Consider the following 24,695-nt stretch of genomic DNA (forward strand, 5'->3'; position numbering starts at 1 on the left):
CCTGAAAAGTTTTTCAACCCTGGGATTGACTGCTCTGATGAGGTTTGGGTTCACCAGGGAAGGATCTATTCTCCGCTGAATGGATTTAAGGATAGGGATGGTCTGGGCAACAGGCCTCCTTTCTCCCACTAACTCTTCTGCGAAGTCCCTTTCCTCCTGTACACCGTGGGTGTCAATGTGGAAATGTTCTGCTGCGCGAGCGAGAACCTCATTTAGGAGGGGTTGGTTATCGACCGGGGAGTCGGTAACCGGGGCTTCGTTCTCTACCGGGGAATCTACTCTGTATGTTTCCGGGTCATCCTCTTCTTCCTCCTGGTCCTCATCATCCCCATAGTAGGCCGTCCCGGTCTGCTCTTCTATCAACCCAAAATCATGGTCTTCACAAAAGGAATCCTCTCCTTGATACCGTGAGTATGGTCTTGCATAAGGTTGTACCTCGAAGGGTTCGGACATCATTGGAGTTTCAACCCGGGCCCTCTTACTTGGGGGGATAGGATCAGTAGAGCCTGAGGGTGTGGCCCCTTGTGGATCATACGAGAGGAAATGTTCTGGATTTTTATCATAAAAATCAGCCAAAGAAGACATTCTTGACATGACCCTATCTATGTCTTCACTGGACCATTTTTTGGAACTGGGAATGACTCTCTTAGCAAGTCTATGGGATTTATCTTGAGTAGCTTTGCTGGTTGTGGACCTATCAGCAGACCTGGTCTTGTCTGTCTGTTTAGGGGGGTGGAGTGTTTCACAGGTGTGGAAGAATGTACAGGTAGTTTCTTCTGCTGTTTTCCCCCCTCCCCGTGCGTAGAAAAATGTTTTCCCTGTCCCTTAGTGGCTCCGGAGTTTTTCGACGCCTGGCGTCGAGGATCGGGAGAGGTGTCCCTGTCCTTCGAGCATGGGGCCTCGCTGGCTTTAATTGCGGGCTCCGACTCCTGGAGCGCGGCCTGGGGGTGGAAGTCGTCTTCGTCTTCCGACGATCGAACTTCTGTTAGCCTAGGGAGCGAGGCACTCTTGGCAAGAGTGGATGATTGCCTGGAGTCATGCGGCGATCTTGATCGAGAGCGCCCAGAGGACACCGAATCAGACCGTTCTGTCTGTGCCTCTTTCCGAGAACTCGACGTCGTCGAGTCTCGGTTGGACTTAGTGTGTTTAGTGTGTGTAGTATGTGAAGCGCTTGTGTCGCCGGGGGTCTTCCCCATAGCCGCCCTGCCGGACGACCTTCCGAGGTCGGGGACCTGCGCTCGGCTGTCTTTCGACGCCGTAATGCCCTCGCCGTCCGAAAGTACGGCGTCGCTGCCATCGCTGAAGGCGCCCTCCGCTGCCATGGCCGCCTGCCTGGCGTGGTGGGCCCAACGCTTCGAACGGTCCTTAAGTGTCTTAGGTTTAAACCTACTACACGCTCTGCAGTTCGCTTCGGGGTGGTCCCTCGGCAAGCAGAGATTGCACGTGGCGTGCCTGTCGACCCAAGGGTATTTGCGATTGCACTTGGGGCAGAATTGAAAAGGGGTACCCTCCATACGCACCTTGAGGCAGCGGGCTGTTAAGTGTAGGAAATGTATAAGGTGTACCTATATACCAAGAGTGTAGAGTATGTACCACCCCCCACTCTCCCTACTTGCAGGGCCGAGGCCAGCGGCCTACCAGGCCCGGGCCGAGGCCAGCGGCCTTCCGAGGCCCAAATCCGTCGTGCAGCAGCCGACGGTCAATTTCTTCTCCAGCCTGCGTCGAGTGTCGAAGTTCGACGTTGGGGTGGGAAAGGATGTCAATAGATTATTATTTTAAATTCTAGCAAAAGTATGGCTAAGGCCAGGACACTCCGCAAAATGCTTCCGACCAGTATGGTGGAAAAAAACAATCTGAGGATCCTAGACGCTTGAGGGATCTTGGGTACAGTGGACATCACACTAGGGATAGTATTACTGGCACGCCCTGTGTCGACGCCCATTTTCGAGTTTCGAAAAACAAACTGTAATACTCCGCAGCTTCCACTAGATGTTGGCCTATGCACAGCATGTGATCCAAGCAGATTCCACAAGCCTCAGAAATATATATATATATATATATATATATATATATATATACACACATACATATATGTACGTACAATTTGTGAACCTAATTAAATATATGAAAAGTTTACGATATTAGAATATAGCTTGTATTTTGCTATGGTGTCCTCAGTCTTTGGCCCAGTCCATTGCTTTGTGGGTTTTTTTGTAAATAAACTCACCCTGCTACAGCCGATATTGCCAAGAATGTCCTCACACTCCTGATGAAGTGTTAATTGCCTATTTTCTTGAATAATCAACACCTGATGGAGTTCAATAAATAAGGTCGTCTAGGGAGGATCCAGTAGTGTGTAGTAGATCCGTAGTTTGGCAATATCTAAATGGGATCGCCATGGCTGCATGCTCATTTCTTGCTTGAAAACACCAAAAGGAACTGCCTATTTCATTGTGTCCAATCTACCACCAGCAGCTCAACACTATATACAATAGATGGAATCACTTTTCCCACATCAAATTTTAACATCAGTGTCTTTGTATATTTGCAAAACTTTAAATACAATTTTCTGTGATTGAGCATAGAAAGGGACCAGTTTTCCTTTCAACCAAGTGACGATGTCCCCACTCCTTGCTTTACTAAAAATTGGAAAACCCAAATATGTGAGCTTGTTGGTGAGGTTAATACTGGACCCTTCTATGTACCATTTCTTGTTATGGCTTACCCTGGAAGATGTTGCTAGTAGTATCGCTGATATTTAGCTTTAATTTGTTTTCTATGAAGTACTCATGCAGTGCTGTCAAGGACCTTTGAAACTCAATCAGAGTTCTGTCGAAAATAATGATATAATCGGCCAACAGAGCCGGAACGATAAGACTGTCGATCTTTGGCCAGAAAGCACAATGCTGTATTAGATGGTCTACCAGATCGGCCAAAAATAGGTTGAAGGTGCAAGAGGACAGGACGCAGCCTTGTCTAAGAGCGGAATATGAGGCAACCGCTTTCCCCCAGCCTTCCACTATTTTCCAACGTAATCTGGATGGTAGTTCTGTCGAGTAGTTCCATAAGTAGCTTTAGTAGACTGCCCAGAATGCCCCAGTCGTGTAGCTTGTTCCATAATCTTTTACAGTCTACAAGATCAAATGCAATCGAGAGGTCAACACAAACCATGTACAAAAGGGTTTGTGATGTCACTGAGGCTTGTTGCAAAAATGTGATGGTCAGGCCATTTAACATGATGCCGCATTGCTTTTGGAATCCAGTTTGATACTTATTAGGTTTACCAATAGACTGTGACCAGGAAAAAAAATATCCTCTAAAAGCAATATTGCAAAGTTTTTGACGATGTGTCAAGAAGAGCGATGGTTGCATAGTTGGCCAGATTATCATAGTCGCCCTTCTTGTATATCGGATGTACACAACTAAACCTCCATGACTCAGGAATGTACCTCTGCAATGCAATGTGACAGAATAATTTATAGAAAATCCTTGCCCATACCAGTTCATCATTTTTTAGTATCAAGTTGGGGAAACCATTGGGTCCTGCGTCCCGAGATGCTTTTGCTTTTTTAATTCCCAAGGCCATGTCAAACTCGCCATGCAGTATAAACCTCTAAATTCGTAGTTTGTTCGCCCGAATTTCTCTTTAAGGAAGGTGTTCCAATGTTCTTCTGAGATAATGTTTTCCAATGCAAAACAAAGGATTGTTAATGGTCTTTATGTTAACATATTCCTCAAAAATATAAGGATTCAATTTGTTGGCTATTATTAACATTCTTCGACTATCTGCATTATCTAGGCTATGGGGATAGTATTTCAGCCAGTTGTGACATGCTTGCTTTGCATTCTTTAGTTTCCTCAACCTTTTCCCTTCCGAAAGAGCACGGTCATCATTCATAATTCTTAAATTATATCGTAGGTCTCTATTTCAGTGTTATATTGTCCCGTCAAACTGGTGTACCCTTTTGAAGTTGCCTGGCTTGGAATCCACACTGTTTAACAAAAGCTTATGGGCACTTATTGCAATATTTGGGAATTAAGGGCTGGGTTGATTGTGCCTTTCCTCAGCGTTAAAATTTGACATACCATTGAGTACAAGAGTGTTGTATCTGTTAATAAATACTGTAGGCCATAAGGGAGCCACCGCCACATGCGTGGTGACTGGTCTCCACATTTCCCTTGAGCTCTGAATGCATGGTCACTGACAGAACAAAATGACACTGTTAAAGAATAGAGCTTGGGTAATATACTCTTAGAAACAAAAACATAATCTAGTGTCGATTTACTGAAACCAGTTTGCCACTTGTGTCTTCACAGGAAGTTCTTCATATTCATGCCTTCTTGACAGTGACCTACTTTCCCCCACACTGCTTGAAAAGCAGAGCTTAAAATTAGCACATCTAGGTGCACACGAAAGCCGCCTATAGTACAAATTGGACAGATGGGGCGAAAGAAATGGCAAGCCTTTAAGCTTAGCTATTCAGACCAATAATCTGTGGTAAAAACCCATCACCCTTTGCTTAACTGGCAAGGCCTAAGCTTGCAGGCACATGCGTGAAGAAGTCGGCATGAAAAAGATTAGCTAGGTCAACAAAAATCTTTTTTTGCCAAAAATACAGAAAAAATGCAGACTGCGAATTCAGCATCGGGAAAAAGCCAATTCCCATAATGTCGAACAAGGGGAGCAGGAGTTGTGGGTGTGTCATCCGCTCTCCTTGTTCGACATTATGGTTTCAGGGGTTGCAGCGGTGTCCCCCGCTTCCATAACATGGAAAGCGGGGGAGGAGGGGAGAACTTACCCCACAATGGGGAGGCGGAACTCGAGCCGCAGGGAAGAAATGGACAAAAGTAAGTAAATAAGTGATTCTCACCTTACATAGGGGTTTAGGGATGGCAGGTAGGGGGAATGCTGGCAAGGGCAATCTACGTGATTATTGCGAGACGCAGCTTTTGACATTTTTGGATTCAAAATTATCCGCGCTGCAATAATCATGCAGAACCCAAAAATCATATTAGGTGCAGGCGCAGTCCAATAAAATTGCTGGCTTTGAATCACTCATTTGGTAATCTGGCAGAGGGGCACACAAATGCTCAATGCTTTGGCTGATTTATGCCATAAGCATTACCTGTTGCCATGCCAACGAGATTGTCTGTTCCTATTTTATTTTTAGTTTATTGGACATTTGTATGGTGCCTATACACATGTGTTTCCATGTACCTATACCCCTTCTCTTTCTCTGCAGCAATGGTTTGGCCATACAGTGGTGAAAAAACGCACCCAAAACCAAAAATGGGGGAAGAGGGTTCCATGGCACCAACAGCCTCAGGTACCGGCCAGTGGTTGTCCCAAGAAATAGGTGTGACGATGGTCAGAGACCTCAGCCTGCCAAGAGCGGATGAGGGCCCATCTCAACCTGGTGCAGGAGGCCTACCACAGGATTTCCCAGAGCCAGTCCTGCCCCAGAGGAAGGATGTGGGAGTTAAGAGTGAACCAAGTACCACCTCTTCTTGCCCCATAAGTGTTCTACACAATGCTGGAGAGTTTTTTTTTCTTTTGTCCTATGGGACTATATCACCCAGGAGGCATGGCGGTGAAAGAAAGAGCTAGCAACCCAACCTGAGAGAGAGTGGCAATGAACTGTAAGACCGCGGAGCAGTCCACACATCGAACTGGCAATCCAGATGCTACAAGCGACATGGATGCGAACTATGAAATTGAATAACTACAGCACGTCCGTAGAAAGGTCAGCATATCAAACTAGCAATCCAGACTCTGTGTAGTCTTGATACAAAGTCTGGAATTGTCTACTATTAACATGCCATCATTGTAAAATGCTTACGGACATACAAACTCTGAAATTTACTGAATTGAGTGGGCTGCCATTACCTTAAAAAAAATTTAATTAAATTACGGTTTTATATCACTCTACGTGTCCGAGTCCCGCCTCCGAGCATGGGATCGGGGTAACCTGAACCCTGGGGAAAAGGAAGCCAGCAGTTGGCCTGGGCAACCAGCTGACATGGGATGGCACTGGCAAGTGCATGGGGAAGATAACAGGGGGCAGTGGGATCACAGCAGTGTAGGTTGTTCAGGGGAGGTCAAGGGAGGAGAAAGAGACCAAGTTGAGGAAGGACTGTGTAGTGGAACGTGGAGAATAATTTTCAATAGCGATTGCAAGGTCAGATATTGTCAATAAGAGAAAGTTGTACTTGGGTGTGAGTGTGTTGAAGGAGAGTGTGTTGAAGGAGAGTGTGATTAAGGGAGAGTGATTGAAAAGGGTGACTGGGAGAGCGTAAGGTTGACTGTGAGGTATGGGGTGGAGTGTAGTTCAGCAGCACTGGAGAGTGGAGCGTAGTAGGCGAGAGTAGTAGGGAGTAGGAGTAGGATCGGAGGGTGGCGGTAGGCAGTAATGTAGTCATTTGTATAGCGCCTTTCACCATTGTTAGGGTACCAACACGCTGTAGGTTGAACACCCTTGGGGGAAGTTCATCAGAGAATTATAGAATGCGTGTGTGCATTTGAGTCAATACAAAGGTAGGTAGGGGTGGCCAAGTCCCTGCTAGTCACCCATGTTGAGCAGGCATATGGATGGTGCAGAGAAGTAGTATGGAGAGTATGCGAGAGCAGGAGAATCATTATGTGTGCAGGTAGTAGAAAGAGAGGGAGATAGAGTCACAATGGAGGCATAGAAAAGGGAGTGTGAGGAAAAGAGGCGAGACAGTGAGGCACTTAGCTGGGAGGAGAGTAGAACAAAGGTAAATAAGACAGAGAGAAGCTAAGGGTGAGGATTACAAGGGCATGATAGAAAACGGTAAGTGGAGCCTGGGTATTTGAAAAGGCACACAACCCATTTAAACAAACATTGCGATTTTTGTGGGACACCAAAACAGGATACACCTATAACACAATTGTATTCCTTCACGGTTTATACTTCCATTGGCTTTAAGTACTACTTGTTCCAACTCAACCCCCCACCCTCCACCTCCCCCATATTGACATCTCATACACGGAGACTTATTCAAGTTCTGTCTGTTAACTTCTTTACTAGCATTCATTTGATTGTGGCAATACTTGTTCCAATTTTCCCCATAGTGACATATTATATATGGAGACTTGTACAGGTGTTGCCTTTCAACTTCTTCATTCATGTTAATTTGCTTGTGCTAACATTTACTCCAACTTTCCCCATATTGACTTTTCTCATACAAGGATGTGTGTAAATTCTATCATTCTATTTTACTTGGTTGGTATTCAAAATAGCTTTTCGATTGTTCATATGCTTGTCGGCATGTCTGGGTCCCCAACACCTCTGTGCAGACTCGTGAGCTGGAAAAGGAACAAGGGCGGTGTATCGGCGACTTGTTCAAACATGGAAACAATCAGACTAATCAGGAGTGAAACACTGACTTCTCCGTGGGGAGAAAGACGGGTTGAAATACTTCAGGACAGACACTAGTTAATTATTATGATTATTATTATTAGGATGATGATGTTATTTATTGAGCGCAGACCTGGTTTCGAGAAGAAACAGAGCGCTTTACAGGAGGTATACAACAATATAGATCCATAACAGAGCACTTTACAGAGGTATAAAACAGTTGTGAGGAATCTGAGAGCGTCTTCACTTCTTTCCCCAATATACCTTCTCCCCAGGTGGCCAGGGAAAGGCTTCACTTTTGGATCCTGACCCTGGGGTGGTTATGCAAGAGAGGATTACCTGGGTGTAGGAGACTTGGGGAGTGGCGCTGAGGTACCATTGGGTGAGACATGGTATCCCCCCCCATTTCCCCTTTTCCAATGTGCCTAATACTCCACAGGTCTTTGTAGGATATTATCAATCCCTTCCTCATTTTCCTAGACAACCTGCTCACAACACACACACCACTTCGGTACTTAGACGAGGAGGCCACCATCAAAACAGAGGAAAGACTGGAAGAAGAAACATGAGCAGTCTAGTTGTTGGGCTCATTATCACGGAGCCCGGAACATTAAAACAGGGTCAGCTGAGAGGTATCGGAGGAAGCACAGCATGCCCAAAGGGGAATTCCAGGGCAGAAGCTGCAATGGCGAGCAGGCACCTTCCCGAGACGCTGGGAGGTTTATGGAGAGTGCTCCAGGGCAACGAGCGTGAGGGGCTCATGGCAGCCTGAGGCAGAGCGGAGAAAGTAGTGCAACAAAGAGAAGGTACTGGGAGAACACTTGCCGGTGCAGGACCGCTGACTGCAGCTGACCAGACCTCCGCAGTAAGCAGCAGGGAAAGGAGAAAGCCATGGAGGATGTCGAACACCAGAGGGAACCAGCACAATCAGACCATGAAAGGAGATGAGTCTCCAGAAAGCCGCCGAAAGGAGAAATCGAAATGTAAGAAAGCCAGTGAGTCCCCCCTGGGTGAAAAGGGGCACGGATACGGTGGATGGATGGTTTCGAGGCAAGAGACATTTGGTTTTGAATATCTGAATTGAATTTATGGAAAAAATGAATGGAAATAAAGACATTTGGTTTTGAATATTTGAATTGAATATAAGGAAAAACTGAACGGAAAGCAAGCATTGCCAAGAGTCAAATAAGCCATCCTTACTAAGAGTCAAATAAGCCAACAAGAGTCATTAAGCAAGTCTTGCCAAGAGCAGAGAATAACTAAAATAGTAGCAAAGCCGGTATGCAAGAGAATATGTTTCCTAGTAGGAGAGCATACTGGGAAGTTTATGATGGATTGTGCAACCTGAAGTATGACAGTAACCGTGTTTCCTAGCAGGGGAGTGTACTGGGAAGCCTATGTTGATTTTGCAAGTTAAAGCTACTGGAAAAGAGAATGTTAATAAGATCGTTGATAATAAAGTTCAAAGACAGCTGAAAGGACACCGAGTCAAGCCTTACTGTGAAGCTGAAACTGTGGCAAAGAACTGCGAACCAAGTAAGGTGTTGGTTGGGTGGACCGTGTTGTCTGACAATTGCACCTAGACCGAATACACACACCTAAGGAATAGCCACACTGTGAACGATTGAATAAAAGAAAACTATGTGAACTGAGATTGATGAGCTAAACTTTATATGTTGGTGATAAGTAATCCAACTCGAAGAGCTGGAGAAATATCCCCAAGGAACTGTGTTATGTTGGAACATTAACTATGAACTGGAAGAAGCTCTACTATTATTTGCAACACTTCTCATTTGATGCCGACATCCCTACACATTGTATTCAGTTAGATGTGAGGGCAAGAATAGGTTTTGGGCACAGAAACATTTGCTTTGGACTTCCTGACACAGACTCATTAGTTTTATTTAGGTTGGGAAATCCCACCTTAGCTTAAGGCAAGTTAGGAATGTTCCCAACCCTCCGTTTAGTTAGTAAAGGTTTGTACATTAAACTTCTATCTCATTGTCTGCGTCTCATTCACGATGCCTTCACACTGTACATATGCATAACGGAGCACTTTTCAGAGGTAACAACAGATCTATAGCGGGAGGGTGGGATAGAGAGGGGCACAGAGGTGGGGAACAGCTTTATCGGGTGGCGAGGGTGAGGGGCAGGTGTCGTCTAGTGAGTCGGGTGGTGCAAGGTGTGAGAAACCTGAAGGTGTCTGAGGGATCTGTCATTCAGGTGGCCAGGACATGACCATCGCTATTGGATCCAGTTCCTGCGGGTGGACCAGTGCGTGAGGATCACCTGGATAGAGGGTCGTCGAGGAGTGAAAGTGGGACACCAAAGGGTGAGACGCAGTGTCCCCTTCCTTATGGCACCCTTTCCCCATTCTACCAGTTAGGATATGTAGAAAATCAATGCCTCCCGGGCCCTTTTTCCGACACAAACAATTTCTCACGGGCAGTTCATTGTGAGCAACAACGGAATAACACCAGAGCTGTATACCCGACATGTCCCAATGCAAGGGTCAGGCAACGTCATGCAATTACTGATAACTACATACACCTGGCTCTCATTACACTTCCCCACACAGATAAAAGGCGGTGCAAGAAAGCACACTCTGAGCAAGGCAAAACGCACGAATAAGCAGCAATTCCGAGAAGACAGTTTAAACCGAGGAGAAAGGCGGCGAGATCAGAGAGGACGACAAGGAAGGAATTACCCTTGCCTTTTCAACTCGCAACCGCGACTTTCAAGAAGCCTCAAGGAAAAGAAATACAAGACCGGAGATTACAGCTGACGAACAGTGTAGCGTGTGTCAAAGGTACACAGGCCCTCCCGCATTGGTAGATAAGGCGGGGAGAAGTGATTGCCACTGTGGTACTGTTCTCGACTCCGACAGCAAAGCAACTCAACGAGTTCAGCACAGCCGGTGAATTGAAGAAACTGATAGCAGACCGGACTGTGTTATGCTCAAAGATGCAAGTGGCAACATTGTATGAAGAAAGAGAACTTGAATACAACTGAACTTTGCGAAACCAAGATAGGCACCAGATACAGAGTGGTCTGCAACCGCGTGGGTGCTCACTTGTTAGGCAAGATTGTATGCAGTAACCTTTGGGTGCACTACAACAACGCTGACCTATTGGCAATAAGATCCCAACCTTTGGTATAAGCTTGTACTACACAGGTTGGTAGCGTGTCGAGCAGCCAGGCTTATCTCAAGTGGGGTCAATGTGAGCTGTAGGGGAGTTACAGAGAGATTCACAGTGACAAGAATTCAATTAAACACTTGCACACAACGTTTCTTGCATAAACAATTATTACTTTATTTATCAGTCAGTTAGGGTAAGCCTTCTTCAGAAGGGGGCAATACAACAGTAACACTCAAATATACTTCACAAAACACACACTCTTAATACCTGTAAATCAGGGAGTACCTTTTTGGGATGGCCCACAGACACAACCTACACCCTCAGGTGACTTCAATAGCTAGGATGCTGGGGACATTAATATATCACTGTTGCATTTAGTATCATTTAGGAGTAAGTCAAAGGAAAAGGTTATTAGAACATACAAGAGACCACAAATCTTCTTTAAGCCGGCAATTACTTTCAGATCCCCCAATAAGAGTAATTCAGTGGAACAGGTAAAGTCAATGGGCAAAAGTCTATATGAGCTGTAGCACTTCTTTGCAGGTAAAGTCTTTGAATAAAAAGAAGAATCAATGTAGGGCCACAAGCCGTTAGACTTGTGAGTAGTAGAAGATGCAAGCAACTCTACAGCAAGACGTAAGTTCTCTCAGACCTTTACAGTACCTTTGTATTGAAGAAAAAGTGCAGCAGATGACTTCTGTTCCTGAGCAGATTTGCAGATCTCACTGTTCCTGGGCCTCCGTCGTGGGGACAAGAGGGAGGACTTCTGGGGACTCCTGCACTGCAATGGGACAGTTACCGCTTTCAACCGGCAATCTTCAAACAAGTGGTTGTTCGGTGTTTCAGCTCCTCGCATCTAACGCAAATAGCAACACAGCGGTTCATGGCTGTGGAGATGGGCTTTCCTTCCTTCTGGGGTACTGCACTCTGTTGAGGGGGGGCTCAGGCTCGGTCAGTCCAGCTTCCTGGGAGCCCGGATGATCTTCTTGGAGCTCTTAGCCAGCTTAAAAGCAACGCACATAATCTGGTGTTCCTCTCCCTGGCGTTTCGGTTTCCAGCAGCAACTCTGTGGAAAGTCAACCAGCTCTGAGAGAATGTCCAAGTGGCTTACTTTAGAGTTGATTGGTCCCACCAACTCAAGGGGAGAAGTCGTCCTTGCAGTGGCTTCTCTGTTGATACTAATTTGGAGTTTCAGCACAGCAGCACGGCTTCACCGGGCAAACCAATAGTCCAGGAGTTGCAGCAGGCGTCCTCTTCAAGTTCTTCTTCGGTTCCTTTGTCCAGTGGTCGACTCTGCCTTCCAAGCCAAAGCCTTGCCTTTTATTCAGTTCTCTCCCATTCTTTCCAGCCTAGCTGTCAGTCACCCAGCAGAGTGGCTGTCCTTGCCGGACAGTCAGCCGGCCAATCCCTACAGAGTGCATTTGGGTCTCCTAGGAGACTAAGCACAGGGCGTTTCGGGCATCTCCCTCGCTTCCTGCACAGCCCAGATACCCTGGAGCCAGAGGCAGGCCTCACTCGTGAATCCCACCAAAGGCAAAGCGAACACAGGGACCAAACCTGGTTTGCGCACAGAATTAATCTCAAGAAGGACCTTTCAACAAAGAAATGGCGACAAAAGTAGACCTGGGCCATTTTGAAAAAATGGCACGCTTGGATGCTTTACTGCAGCTGCGAACGCAGCCCGCGTAAATGCACACCATGGTAGTTAAAAGTAAACCACTGCCACCAGCCATTCATTAAGGAAAAGGTAACATAAAAATGTTACATGAGAAGCTAGACAAAGGGGATACAAAGTAACCCCTCCAACACCCTATTGTAAGATAGTGTGTGCGGAGTCTAGAAAGTTATAAAGGTAAGTAAAACCAATTTCGCTTTCTTGCTCTGGGAAACAGTAGTGTATCCCAGAGAAGGTATTTAAACATTTGGGAAATCTGGAAGACCTCCCTGTGTCACTGCACTGAAGGTGCTGTGTGACACAATGTAAAAGACTCCACAACCAAAAGAAACAGTGTTAAAAAATCACATGAAAGTACATGAGAGAGTGGGAAAAAGAGTCTCACTTTCTCCCAGTTTAAAAAATCAAGTCCTCAAAATCCAGCAAAGTAGCTGGGGGTCTCTAAGGTGGAGGGAATTAGCACATTTCTGAGAATTCTCCCTAACACTAGTCGCCCCCCCCCCCCAGACTAAGGGACAGGAGGATTTAATCCACCCCTGGATGAGTCTCCTTACTCCAGTCAGTCATACTTTCTGCAGAGACCATCAGCATTTTGGTGATTACACCCTGACCTGTGTTTAATGGTTATATCAAACCCCTGTAGGCTGATTGACAATCTTAACAATTTAGGATTCTCTCCCTTCATCTGCATTAACCATCTCAAGGGTTGGTGGTCTGTTTGAATCACAAAAGTAGATCCATACAAGTATTATCTAAATTGCTTCAAAGATCACACAATGGCAAAACATTCACGTTCTATGGTTGCCCACCTTGCTTCAGGTTCCTTCAGTTTTCTACTGATGAAGCAGATTGGGTGTTCCCTGCCTTTCTCATCCAGCTGACTCAGAACTGCACCTATACCTGTACTGGAAGCATCTGTTTGCACAATAAAGGATTGGTTGTAGCCAGGAGCTCTTAAGACTGGAGCTTGACAAAGGGCTTTCTTAAGTCCTTCAAATGCCTTAGTGCATTCTTCTTTCCAGCTGACCTTCTTGGGGAATGTGGGTGAGATCACATTCAAGGAAGAAACTATGGTCCCATAGTTCTCTAAGAAGTTCCTATAGTAACCTTTGAGACCTAGAAAGGCTTTCACTTGGGTTTGAGTAGTATGGGTGGCCCAGTCTGGTACAGCTTGTACTTTGCTAGGCAATGGCCTTATTTCACCTACTCATACCTCATGTCCCAGGTAGACCACTTTACTCTGACCAATTTGACATTTACTTGCCTTTATGGTCAGATTGGCCTTCTCAAGAGCATGCAATACATATCCTAAGTGGTCAATATGTTCCTTCCAAGTAGGGCTGAACACTGCAATGTCATCCAAGTATGCCATGCAGAAGTCCTCCATCCCATTCAAAACATGATTCACCATCCTTTGGAATGTAGCAGGTGCATTCTTTAGTCCAAAAGGCATAACCTTACACTGGTAGAGGCCTCATGAGGTTGAAAATGCAGTTTTCTCCTTGGCATGGTCTGTCAGAGCTATTTGCCAATAGCCTGAGGTTAGGTCAAATGTACTAAGTTACTTGGCAGAACCAAGTTTGTCCATCAGCTCATCTGTCCTAGGTAAAGGATGGGCATCAGTCATGGTGACTGCATTAAGAGCTCTATAGTCCACACAGAATCTCAACTCCTTGGATCCTGCCTTTGGCAAGAGTACCACTGGACTAGACCATGGACTTGTAGAGGGCCCCATTAGCCCAAGATCAAGCATCCTGTTGACCTCTTCCTTTATGCGGGTTCTTACATGGTCTGACATTCTGTAACCTCCGTTTTTAACTGGTAAATAGTCAACAGTAAGAATCTCATGCTAGCCCCAAGGGGCCAAGATATAGTGAGAACAGAAGGGGAAACTGATTTAACAGAGCTTTGCACTCCTCCTGGTCCAGTATCAGATCAGAAGAGAGATTAACTCCTATCTTTCCATCCAAAGGTTGTCCACTGAATAGGTCAGGTAGAGGCTCACTCTCCTCCTGCTGAGCAGAGGCTAGAAGCAAAGCTCCCAGTTCTGGTCTAGAGACATAGGCCTTTAGGCGGTTGGAGTGAAAGACCCTGGGGGCCTCCTTAGGGTTGCCTAAATCCACCAAATAATTGACCTCTCCAGGTTTTCCCACTACCTTAAGGGTCCAATCCATTTGTCCTGTAAGGCCCTCTGCCTTGTAGGTACCATAACTAGAACTAGTTGGTCTTGAGTAAATTCAACCATGTTGGCCTTCTGGTCATGCCAATGCTTCACCAGAGCCTGACCCCGCTTTCAAGTTATCTGAAACTTCTGTCATCATGTGTGTCATTCTCCTTCGGAGACCTAACACATAGTCAGCGACTCTCACTGGCTTGTGGGAAGGAGCACTCTACAACCCCTCCTTGATTAGGGCCAATGGACCTCTAACCGGATGACCATAGAGAAGATCAAAGGGGCTAAAGCCAAACCCTTCTAGCAGCTACACTCTAATTTGTATTTAAGTGATTTGGAGTATGTGTGGCAAGGTATGGGAATGAATCCTGTGAGGTTGGGTATGTTGCGGATGCATTGGTTGGCATTCGCTGAGGATCTCATTTTAATGGACTCTATTCTAGCGGTTCTTCAAGCTAACCTCCAGGCATTCGAGATATATGCCCATGCTCTGAATGTATCTCCCAATGGGACAAAAACCAGTATGATTGTTTTCAATGTTGGCAAGAAATTCCAGGTTTATAAATGGAAACTGGGGGGTGCTGTAATTCAACAACATTCGGAGCTAACCTATTTAGGATATTACTGGAGTATAAATTCCTCAGTTAAAATATGGAAAGATAGACTCACTGAAAAAGCACGTCCTTTGGCCAGTCAATTAAAGCAGATTTTTACAAAATACTGTCCATTTTCTCCGAGACCTTTGTGAGATTTTTTAATAATGAAGGTTCAAGCGGTGATAACTTATATGTTGGATATGTGTCTGCTTGATTTAAGCCAACACTTGGATTCATTACAGGGGTGCCTAATAAAATGGGCCTTGTGATTCCGAATTGTGTAATTCGTCATGAATTAGGATTAATCTCGCTATCATGCAGGGCTTTATGGCGATCATAGACGAATTATGCTAGAATGTTAAATTCACCGAATAATTGTTTATATAAATATCTGCGTGAGCTAATCAAGACAAAGTGTGGAATCTCTCAACTTATATCAAAGATGTATGCAAAGAGTACTGGACGATCTTTTTGTAACCAACGATGACCTATGTTTTAGGCCGGCTCTTGTAAAAAAGAAATTGTTTGAGAAAGATTGGAGTTGTACACTTGAACAGCTAAAGAATTACTCCACGTATTATGAATACGCTAAATATACACATAAAAGACTGCCTTGTTGTTCATACATTAACATCTTTCCTTGTATGCACACTTGAATGTATTTTATATGTTTCAAACTCAATCAATTCCATACAAGGGAACTTTGTAAGCACTGAGAAAGTTGCCCAAAGAGCTCACAGCAGATGAACTGTAGATTCTCCCATTGCAAAGAGCCTTGTGAAACACTGAAGCATCTGGTCCTCGAATGTCCTCATTTTAGATTACCTTGTATTAATCTTTTAAGAACATTTGTTAATCCCAACTTTGTAGACTGTTTAGAATTTCTTTGGGAAAGAATGATGATTGGGAATTATAACCCACTAACCTTTGCGTTAGTTTCTTGAGGATTATGCGAAGGGGAATTAATGTCAACTTTGCAGTAACTTCTGTTGATGTGGAAGATAATGTATATGAGTTATACACAATCTAACTTATGAAGGATGTTGTAAATTCGCTAATTGCACCATTGTAAATCAACTTTACTCATAACTCTAGCCTGTTTTACCTGGAGTGATTTATATGAAAACTTTATCTGATTAGACAAGTACTTAATAACTTGCTTAAAGCATGTACACATTTACATAGCTTAAGAAAGTGCCCATTTGTGTAATAGAGAAAAATAAGGATTTTAGCAGTTTGGTTGTATGTAAGGCTTTTATTAGTAATACATGTTTTAAATTACTAGAGTATGTATGAATTTATATTTTTTGTAAAGGTTTTTTCTAACCACACACTAATAAAAAGATGTTTTTTAAAAAGCCAACCCCTTCTTGAGGGACTTCTCTATAAGGAAAGGCATGGCAGTGGAAGGTCCCACTTTCTTCTAAGGGGTTCTTCTAAAGCACCCAACATGCTCTTCATAGTTCTATTAAACCTCTCCACCAACTCATTGGTTTGGGGATGGAAGGCTGTTGAGAACTTGTAGATCACTCCACCGTTTTTCCACATGGCTTGCATGTAGTGGGAAATAAAATTGAATCCCCTGTCAGAGATAACCTCCTTAAGGAAAACCTACTCTGGTAAAAACACCAAGTAGGGCCTTAGCCACTGCCTGAGCAGTAACATTCCTCATAGGTATGGCTTCAGGATACCTGGTAGCATGGTCTACCACAACCAATATAAATAGTTTGCCTGAAGACGGAGGGTCTAAGGGACCAACAATGATGATTCCTACCCTCAAAAGGGACTCCCACCATTGGGAGAGGCACCAACGGTGCCACGTTCTTGGCTCCACTCTTGCCAGACGTCTGACAAGTGTGACAGATTCTACAGAACTTATCTAAATCAGACCCCATCTTGGGCCAGTAGAAATAAAGAGAAATCCTTTCCTTGGTCTTTTTAAAGCTTAAGTGACCAGTCAAAGGAATCTCATGGGCAAACTGTAGAAACTGAGGTCTCACCTTCTGGGGCACTACAAGTCTTCTGTAATCTCCTGGGGTAGACTCAATAGGTTCACTGTAGAGTAGGGCATCCTCCCAGTACAACCTGTGCTTCCCTGGCTCTTGCCCTTCCAGCTGGGAAGCTGCCTGTTGGCGAAGTCCTCCAAGAGTAGGACACGCTCTTTGACCTCTGCTGAAGTCTGCCCTACAGGGGCTACCTTCTGCAAGCAATGTCTGCAGCTCAGGATGGTCTATAGGATCTAGAACTCCAACAGGGGGAAGGGCCTCTTCCTGATCTGTGTCATCAGTAGCTGATTCGCCATCTTCTGGTTGACCCTGACACGTAGCCTCAACTGGTGGGGTAGTCACAGGTGTGACTTTGGACTGTCTTCTCAGGGCTGTCCTGGTTTGATGCACAGGAGTGCCATCTTTCTTGTTTCCGGAGACCATGGGTTTCCCCATTGTCTCTTTCTTCCTGGAAATAGAAGTCTGTTCTTCCTGTGGACTGGGTGTTAAAGTTTCCTTTGTAACAACCCATTGAGAGTCATTCAAAGTGAGCTCTCTGGCCTTCCTAGTCTGCTCCTGCTTCCTTTTACTGAGAGGCTTGGGGGTGGTTGATACAACTCAGAGTTTTTAAGTCATTCCCCAGCAGGACCCTCCCAGACACTTCACTTTGTACACTGATGGGTATTCTTACAGTCAGTGTTGCAATGGATGAGAGCTGGTAGTATTGGAACCATCTGGACAGGGCCTCCAGCAAGCTTAGTGAGGCCTTTGGGTGCCTTGGCAACATCCTCAGGTTTGAAAAAGGTTTCATCCACCACTGTGATGCTGGCCCCAGTGTCTCTAATGGCAGGGGTCTCCTGACCATTCACAAGTACACTGTCCTTGTATTATTAATTTGTGTTATCTGGTATAGAGTTATACACATCTACATTCTGCTGTTCCCACAGACCCAGGGACACCAATGAAGCACTGGCAGAGACTCCAATGGGGTTTTCAGCCAATAGTTGAAAGGTTTCCACTTGCCATATGTACTTCTCCCTCATGGATGAAGGCTAAGGAGGCCGTGTGGACCACTGAAGGTGTACCCTTGCATCTGAGATCCCCTTTCACATGGTCAGTTGATCCAAAAGCATAACATTTTCCAAATGCTTTGACAAATGAGGGCTTCTGCTGACCTCCCTCTGGTTTGGAACCAGAGATTTCACTAGACTGACCTGGTTTCCCATGTGGCTTACCCTTCTTATGTTTGTGGCCCTCTTTTGGATGGGAGGTTTTAGAATTCTCTTTGTCATCATTCTTGTGCTGTTTCTCCTCATCCTTTCTGTGAGTGGCCCCCGAATCCTTGTGAGTAGCCCTGTTGGCAACCCACAAGTCAGCAGCTTTTGCTAGCTTCTCAGGATCAATCTCTTTTGAGTCAGCCAAGTGCTGTCTCAGCTCAGGAGAGCAGGCATCAAAAATAGACTCCAACAAAAACAGATTCATCATTCCTTCAAAAGTAGTTACTCTGTAACCCTTAACCCAGCCATCTAAGTTTTTCAAACATTCAAACACCCAAGTAGCCCAATCGGCACATCGGTATTTTTGAGGGGCCTAAGGTACTTGGAATGAGTTTTCCCAAATCTAGCTATCAAAGCTAGCTTCACATTTTCATACTCCAATCTTTCAAGTTCTCCCACCTCCATTACAGCATTAGTTGCAACCTGGTGGAGCCTAGAGAAAAGCCAAGGAATCAACTGATTCCCTGTAAAACACTGAATCCCCTAGTTATTTTCAAAAGCACCCAACCAATCAAAAATATCAAGTTTCACATCATACATACTCACTGCTTCTTTAGGCATGCAAGATCTCTTTGGACTGGAAGACCTAGAAGACTCTGGGATAGAAACATTTTCAAGAGATAATATCTTCATTTCAAGAGTGCGTTGCATTTCCATTTCCCTTAGTTTGATGTCCTGATGTTTGGTTTCAACCTGGATTTGTAACCTTTTGACTTTTAACTCAAGTCTCAGTTTCTCAAGAGACACACATTCTGGACTCAGCGATGCACCTTGTGGGGTCCCTGTGGCTAAAGGCTGAGGCATAAGGGCCTGTTGAGGTCAAAAGGGACTCTCTTCCTGAGACTCCTCTGACTCTTCAACAATATTAGAGTTAGACTCTGAACTATCATCTTTATTCTCATTTTCCACATTTCCTGGGTTAGTAATTGTGACAGCCCTACTACCCAGACTTTGATTATTCAACAATCCTGCAGTTATTTAATTTTTCTTTCCTTTAACAGGGAGATTCCTGATTTTCCACATTTATTTCAGTTGCTCTACTGTTAAAATGACCAGGGCTTCCTGCCTGAAGTTATCCACATCGGCATGTTACAATTGCTTTTCTAGTGGAGCTTAGCCTTGTGAAGGTTTTAGTTGAACAAAAGCAAAGCAAATTCTTAGTGTAACAACTCTACAATAGATCCTCACCGCCTGCCACCAGTGTTAGGCAAGGTTGTATGCAGTACCCTTTGGGAGCACTACAACAACCCTGACCTCCTGGCAAATGGAACCTAACCTTTGGTATAAGCTTGTACTACACAGGTTTGTAGCGTGTTGAGCAGCCAGGCCTATCTCAAGAGGGGTCAATGTGAGCTGTAGGGGAGTTACACAGAAATTCACAGTGACAAGTATTCAATTAAACACTTACACACAAGGTCTCTTGCATAAACAATTATTAATTTATTGATCAGTCAGTTAGGGTAAGCCTTCTTCAGAAGGGAGCAATATAACAGTAACTCTCAAATATACTTCACAAAATACACACTCTTAATACCTCTAAATCAGGGAGTACCCTTTTGGGATGGCCCATAGACGCAACCTACACCCTCAGGTGATAGCTAGGGTGCTGGGGACATTACTATATCACTGTTGTATTTAGGATCATTTAGGAGGTAGTCAAAGGAAAAGGTTATTAGAACATACAAGAGACCACAAATATTCTATAAGCAGGCAATTACTTTCATGTCCCCCAATAAGAGTCATTTAGTGGAACAGGCTGAGCCAAAGTCAATGGTCAAAAGTCTATATGAGCTGAAGCAAGAAAAGTCTTTGCACAATGTTTTAGAAGTCTTTGAAGAAAAAGAAGAATCAATGTAGGGCCACAAGCTGTTAGACTTGTGAGTAGTAGAAGACGCAAGCAACTCTACAGCAAGAGGTAAGTTCTCTCAGACTTTTACAGTACCTTTGTATTGAAGAAAAAGTGCAGCAGATGACTTCTGTTCCTGAGCAGCTCTGCAGATCTCACCCTTTCCTGGGCCTCAGTCGTGGGGACAAGAGGGAGGACTTCCGGGGACTCCTGCACTACAATGGGACAGTCACCTCTTGCAACCAGCAATCTTCAAATGAGTGGCGGTTCGGCGTTTCAGTTCCTCGGGTCTACCGCAAATAGCAACACTGCGGTTCCTGGCTGTCGAGATGGCTTTCCTTGCTTCTGGGGTCCCGCACTCTGTTGAGGGGGCTCAGGCTCGGTCAGTCCTGCTTCTTGGGAGTCCGGAGGATCTTCCTGGAGCTCTTGGCCAGCTTAAAAAGCAACAAACACACTCTGGTGTTCCTCTCCCTAGCATTTTGGTTTCCAGCAGCAACTCTGTGGAAAGTCAACCAGCTCCGAGAGAATGTCCAGGTGACTTACTTTGGAGTTGATTGATCCCACCAACTCAAGGGGAAAAGTAGTCCTTGCAGGGGCTTCTCTGTCGATACAAATTTGGAGTTTCAGCACAGCAGCAGGGCTTCACCGGGCAAACCAACGGTCAAGGAGTTGCAGCAGGCGTCCTCAAAGTTCTTCTTCGGTTCCTTCGTCCAGTGGTCGACTCTGCCTTCCAAGCCAAAAGCCTCACCTTTTGCATTTGGGTCTTCTAGGAGACTAAGCACAGGGAGTTTCAGGCACCTCCCTCACTTCCTGCCTACCCCAGACACCCTGGAGCCAGAGGCGGGCTTCACTCGTGAATCCCGCCCAAAAGGCAAAGCGAACAATGGGACCTAACCTGGTTTGGCGTGCAGAGTAAATCTCAAGAAGGACCATTCCACAAAGAAATGGTGACAAAAGAAGACGGGGCCATTTTGAAGATATACAGGATCCTGTTGGCTTCCAAAGGCCATCACCAAAGACCCTATATGATGAAGTTGGAACTCGATCTGGGAGGGATATAGATCAGAAGGAATGGAATACTGTAGCTGACAGTATGAAGAAGTCTACTATATGCACACACTATAGAGAGACTAATTACAAGCTCCTCAATACAGCCTACTTAACCACAGTACTATTAGCTAGGATATCACCCTAGTTGACAGACTGGTGTTGGCGGGAATGTGGGGGAAAGGGAACATTAATGCACATCTGGAGGGATTGCCCAAAGATTCAGCCCTACTGGAGGGACATTCACAGGAATATTAAGGGGGTGATTGATAGAGACATATCCTGGGACCCAGGAATTATGCTCCTTAATAGGAGTACTCCGTGGCTGCGATTCAACTCCTTAAAACCTCATCATCCGTTGAATCTTTTGCTCACAGTAAAGGTGGGGATAGGGGCGTCTTTGAGGAGAGTGGAGCCACCGCAAGCCATCACCTGGTGGTACAAGGTATGGTCAATTTTAGTGCTGGAAAAAACGACAGCAGGTCTGAGAGATACCCTCCCGACCTATGCCAGAAAGTGGGGCCGGCAGCTTGAATACCCGTCCAGGAAAACCAGATTTTTACCATGCCCAGTACGACTATAAGCCTTGAATTTGTTCGACCTAGACTGAAGTAGTAGGGGAAACTACTCTACGGGTTCGAAGGGGGAAGAAAGACTCCAGGTTTGTGGAAATCTATACATACGCAATGAAAAAAACAGACTGTTGTGCCATCCTCCATAGATACAGGGTATGGAATACAAGCATTTAAGGATTTCTAGCCACAAACAATTCTGTTTTGATCCTATTCCTGCTAATGAAACCAAATGCCATCCATGGTTTACTTATATGAGGCCCATTGTTATTATACCTGTCTGTGTGTCAGTACCAATCAATCTTGAGACGCATTGCCCTTTTAGATTTCCTACTGTAATCAATTTGGCAAGTATGAATTCGGAATCAAATATTTTTTTAAATAACAGTTTGTCTCACTGGCTCAAATGTGTAGTTACTGTACATGGCATGCTGCATGCACATAATGTAGAATACATGCATTTCATATGCCCCGTTTCCTGTGCAAATCTGTTCATCCCCGGACTCTGAGATTAAGCAAGCAGATTTGTAGGTACCAATAGCAAAGCTTTTGAGCCTTATGTTGTGATTCACACTCTTTCATGCAGATGTGGAAATCCTCCTAGCCAATAGGATTAAAAGGGAAAATCACAGTTTCCCATTGAACCTTATCGCTGGAGGGATCACATTTGTGTGGAGGCAGTATACCGGCTGGCCTGGACGTGTCTATGCTTAATGTAACACTGTGAACATTCTAACTTGCACACTTTTTTAAGTATTCAAATGTATTTACTAAGCATATGAGCATTATTTAAGTTCTCTGTCAACTTACAGCCTTTTTTGAAACAGTGATTAAGCACATATGACTAGTAAATTAATTTGAATGCTGAAAAATGTGTGCAAGTTGGGTTTTGCACACTGATACATTAAGCATAGAAATAGTAGAAAGGCTTCAATTACCACAATAAAATGAGGTCTCATTACTACATCTATGCTAAATGTGATTGTGTTCAAAACACACCCTGGACACATTTTTCTGCATTTTGGCGATATCCTGATACATTTGTTGTAACCAGCAAGTTGCAACGCAAAGGGTCTGGGTTTCTATTTGGGCAAAGTAACAAAACTATAACGTTTGAAAGATTATGATCCTACGATAAAGTGTGCCCTGCGCATGCATCGACACCAAGCTAACTGAACAACATTAATTGCCAAGCATACTTACAAGCTGCCGATGTAACTCCTCCTTGCGCTTGGCTTCATCAGCTCCAGCACGAATCCGGTCATGGAGTTCTTTGATGTCAGTGAACCTACGGGAGGATTCTAGCTGCACAGAAAGAAAGAAATAGTCTTGTTAGGTCATGTGGTCTTTGAAGGCAGATTTACTGTAGGTGGAAGGTGTGAAACAGAACGTTCAAGATCTGAATGGGGGGCTGTCCTAGCATGAAGATTTTTCGTGGCAATCGATTGCTTGACTTTTATGGAATGCGAGATGTTGAAAATGATTCTGCATTTGTTGCTTACTTTCATATGAAAAGGAGTTGAGGTTTTTAGGATTTATTTAGCCCAGGTTTCGTTCAGTCAAGTTTTGTGGCTAGGAGGTAATTTTGAAGTTGCATGGGGCAGCTTTTATTCGAAGTATCCTGACCTTCTGATGAAAACAGCCTCACACACAGTATTTCTAAATGTTATCTACCATGCTTGATTTCTTGAAGGCAAAACAGCTTTCAAACCTTTTTGTTGAACATCACCTTTATTAATTGGCTTTTTGTGCGAGTCCAGCTGCTTACGGCCACGTTTATGACATCTCAGACTGTAGTGTCTCATCATGTACTATCAAGGTATGAAATTGTGGGTTGGTCTGTATCTACTTAGTTAGCACAGTGGTTTTGTTCTTGGGTGTCAGATAATTTGAATTACAAACAAGAAGGAACAAGTTACTTAACTGTAACTATTGTTCTCCAGCATGGATCTGGCACGGGTTTGTATGCTCATGAATGTTTCCTGTCGTCAGCCTGGGAATCCTCTGTAAAAGAAAAAAACAGTTTCACTTTCACTTACAAACTGTATTTCTCCTTTAAACCAATCACTGTCCTCTGGGTCATACTTCCCACCATCCAATGAGAGTCCTCTCCCCAAGCCCTTCCTCTGGCAGCCATCTTCAGATTTGGTAATCACGTACGTAAAGTGGCAGTATGAACAAGAAGAGCCGCCGAGGGGACAGAGGGAGGGTTCGCATGTGAATCCATGCCAGACCCATGCTGGAGATCAATAGTCACAGTTAAGTAACTTGTCCTTCTCCAGCATGGGGTCTGGCATGGATTCACAAGCTCATGAATAACGAATACATAGCAGTACAGCATTACACAACCACGGGAGGTGGCAACAGAAGCAATCAACTCTTACCTCTGGAACAGACTCGCCTCAAGCGAACAGGCTGCGCAGCACTGCTTGGCTGACTCTGGAATCCTCCCTGGAATACCCATCGACGCAGTAGAATCTTGTGAAGGTATGCGTGGACCTCCACGTAGCCGCCATGTCGATGTCCAGCTGGGGCACACCAGACAGGAACGCCGTCGTAGCAGCGATCGCTCTGGCGGAGTGGGCTGCTCTCGGACGGCCAGGCAGCGGTCGGTTCGCCAACCAATGACAGTGTGTAAAGCAGCCGGCGAGCCACCTTGAGATGGAAGCCTTGGACAAGGCCTTCCCATGAGTCACAGGACCAAAGTTCACAAACAGTTGAGCAGTCTTCTGAAAACTCTTTGTGCGTGTCACGTAGAACTTCAGGGCACGAGCAACGTCAAGCGAGTGATAGGTCCTTTCAGCCGGTGACAAAGGCTTCAGGAAAAAACAGGTAACACCAAAGGCTTGTTGAGGTGCGATTTCGACGGAACCTTCGGTATGAAAGAGGGGTTTCTGTAGCATCATCCTCGATTCAAGGAAAGTCAGATATGGCTGTTTGCAGGATAGGGCATGGATCTCACCTACCCTACTGGCAGTGGTGATGGCCACAAGGAAAGCCATTTT

The 24,695-nt window shown here is 44.9% G+C and overlaps 1 protein-coding gene across 3 annotated transcripts in view; it reads right to left on the reverse strand.

Annotated features, from left to right (window-relative positions):
* Window positions 1-24,695, reverse strand: part of CCDC22 (coiled-coil domain containing 22) — a 942,388-nt gene that overhangs the window by 503,126 nt on the left and 414,567 nt on the right. For all 3 annotated transcript variants that reach the window (XM_069645264.1, XM_069645266.1, XM_069645265.1), the window contains one exon: window positions 22,894-22,995. In XM_069645264.1, the coding sequence (XP_069501365.1) occupies window positions 22,894-22,995 (102 nt within the window). The remainder of the gene's footprint in view (window positions 1-22,893; window positions 22,996-24,695) is intronic.

This window comes from Ambystoma mexicanum, chromosome 2p (assembly GCF_040938575.1).
Source record: "Ambystoma mexicanum isolate Mex_15411 chromosome 2p, UKY_AmexF1_1, whole genome shotgun sequence".
NCBI lineage: Eukaryota > Metazoa > Chordata > Amphibia > Caudata > Ambystomatidae > Ambystoma > Ambystoma mexicanum.